The 2,318-nt window shown below is 34.4% G+C and overlaps 1 protein-coding gene across 1 annotated transcript; it reads right to left on the bottom strand.

Moving 5' to 3' along the window:
- Positions 1-801: 801 nt before the first annotated feature.
- On the bottom strand, positions 802-1,958 carry LOC149562514 (uncharacterized). Its single transcript, XM_089825995.1, has 2 exons — positions 1,782-1,958; positions 802-1,626 (listed from the first exon to the last, which is right to left on the bottom strand). The coding sequence occupies exons 1-2, from the start codon at positions 1,821-1,823 to the stop codon at positions 1,234-1,236; spliced, it is 435 nt and encodes a 144-aa protein (XP_089682121.1). The 5' UTR covers positions 1,824-1,958; the 3' UTR covers positions 802-1,233.
- Positions 1,959-2,318: the final 360 nt, after the last annotated feature.

The raw sequence follows: 2,318 nt of genomic DNA, 5'->3' as shown, positions 1-2,318 counted from the left end.
TGAAACCCACCTTAACCCATGCGCGGCTCCTTGTCACTCTTCTCTTTCAACTTCATGTCCACCAAAGGTGGGCCCAAACCAACAATAGCATCTTTTGAACTTGCAATATTAAAAGCCCACCATAAAATGAACCACCACAAGACACTTGTTAATATCTTATTCTCCCTTGTTCATTTTTTATGATATTAATATAAATATAAATTATTTTATTCACACTTTTTCGTATATACCATACATTAAATATTTCACATTACACTAATATAAATATTAAATATTTCACGTTACACTAATTTATAAACATTTATTGTAACTATTCTTCAATATAAAAACATGCATAAAATATGTATGCTTGAAAACTGTTATACCATACATTAAATATTTCACATTAGACTAATATACAACATTTATCTACAACTATTCTTCAATATAAAAACATACATAAAATATGTATGCTCCAAGCCTCATATCTCTTCATCTTTAGTGTTTAATAGACATTCTAAAAATCTATTTCGATTTACATTAATTTTTTATTACTTTTCTATTAAAAGATCTCTTTTTAACCTGGAAGGAATATTCAAGGAAAATAAAAACAAAAATCTCACATTATCTTCAACGAAAAAATTATAACGTGAATCCACTTTTGCAATTGTGGAATCTGACTTTGTAGGAATCACTCGAGTCCAAACCGACACTGTAAAAAAGATGAACGCCATTGTGATGGCTTACATGGATGTAATGTAACAGTGGGTGCACCCTGCCATTATGAAACGATCATACTGTGCTTGTCACAGCAAACAAAGATTTGCCCATAAAATCCCAATAAAGTTTATTAACAGTCAAAGAATTGTACATTACAAGCAGCTCAAACGATTAATATTCTGGCAACAGCCAATCCAAACACAACAACAAACTACTGATCAACCATATTTCCAAGAAAAGGCTGTTCTTTGAATTCAATCTATTCTTATCCAAATAAGTGAAGTAAAGTTCACAAACAGCCCTTTTCTCCAGTCTAAAACCACAAAAAAATTACCAAATTGTAAAATTCCATCAATGAACCCTTGGTCTATTTCTAAAATTGAAGCGTTCTTAAAGACCCCATCAGGAATCCATCAGCAATCCAGCTGAGTGCGTGCTCATTGAAAAGGAATGAGGCCGAGATCTGCCCCAACCTCCATAAAAAAAATAGAAAAAAGCCTAAATGGCCTAATCAGTCAGTTGTTTATTGGAAAATCACTTACTAGTATTGGATTTTCCAACAATGGTGTTCTTGATACCAGCGGCTGTAGACAAAACCTTGGTACCCACCGTGTTAAGGATACCAGAAGGAGGTGACTCCTGTTTCCCATGAATCTCATGAACAACTGTAACTGGAACATCTTCAGTCTTCCCCTCATCTCCTGCATATGTCCTGTGATCCACACATGCAACATCTACTTCCACATCCTTCTCATTCTCCTTCTTCTCCTCTACTTTCTCAGTCTCAATCTTTGCCTTAGATTTATCTTCCACATCTGAATCTTTTTTCTCAGCCTCCATATGTGCAGGAGCGCCATCAGCTTTCAGATTTGTTGTTTCTTGGGATTTTTCCTCAACACTCAGATCCTTCAATCTCTCCTCAATCTCCTGCAAAACCCATGTACAAAACAAGAGTTTTCAGATTCAAGATTCACTGAATTGATTTTAATGTGTCTTAAATTCCTTCAATCAAAACCTATTTTTGAAAATCAATCAGCGCTACGGAAATATAAGAAAAGAAATACGGAAATGATTTTACATACCTGAGTGATTGGAGCTTCCATTGAACTCTTTTCCGAAGACATTTCTGCTCTTAATATGTATGCAGGTCACTTTTAACGGATTGAGAACACTTGGGCGAGATTCAAATCAACTGGGCGAGACTGAAATAGCCAAAATGGAAATGTATGATCCTGTATTGAAACAATGAAGATGACTCTGGTGCTTGTCTCTGTTCCCCAGAGGATTTATAGGTAACTGGCAGCATAATCTTTGACACCTGTCTATGAACGTGTCGTTCGTTTAGTCGACGAAATTATAGAAATATCTCAGAAAAAGTAAAGCCACCTGTGAATCATGTCGTCACAGAAAGATATTTCGTTTTGGAGACTGCTATCATTTTAATACGAATATTTGCACCGACCCTCTATTATTGGGTTGTGCTTTGTTTAATGATATTATTTATTTTCTTAAAAGGAACAAAGTCTAATTTTCATGGTTTCTTTCTTATATTCTTTTAATTCTTTTGACAGATCATCAAGAAATATATAGAGAAATATATTTGGTCGGTTGTGCATAAA

Source organism: Cupressus sempervirens, chromosome 4 (genome assembly GCF_028749045.1).
Source record: "Cupressus sempervirens isolate cs-2001-9-10 chromosome 4, ASM2874904v1, whole genome shotgun sequence".
NCBI lineage: Eukaryota > Viridiplantae > Streptophyta > Pinopsida > Cupressales > Cupressaceae > Cupressus > Cupressus sempervirens.
This window is presented reverse-complemented; position numbering and strand designations above follow the sequence as displayed.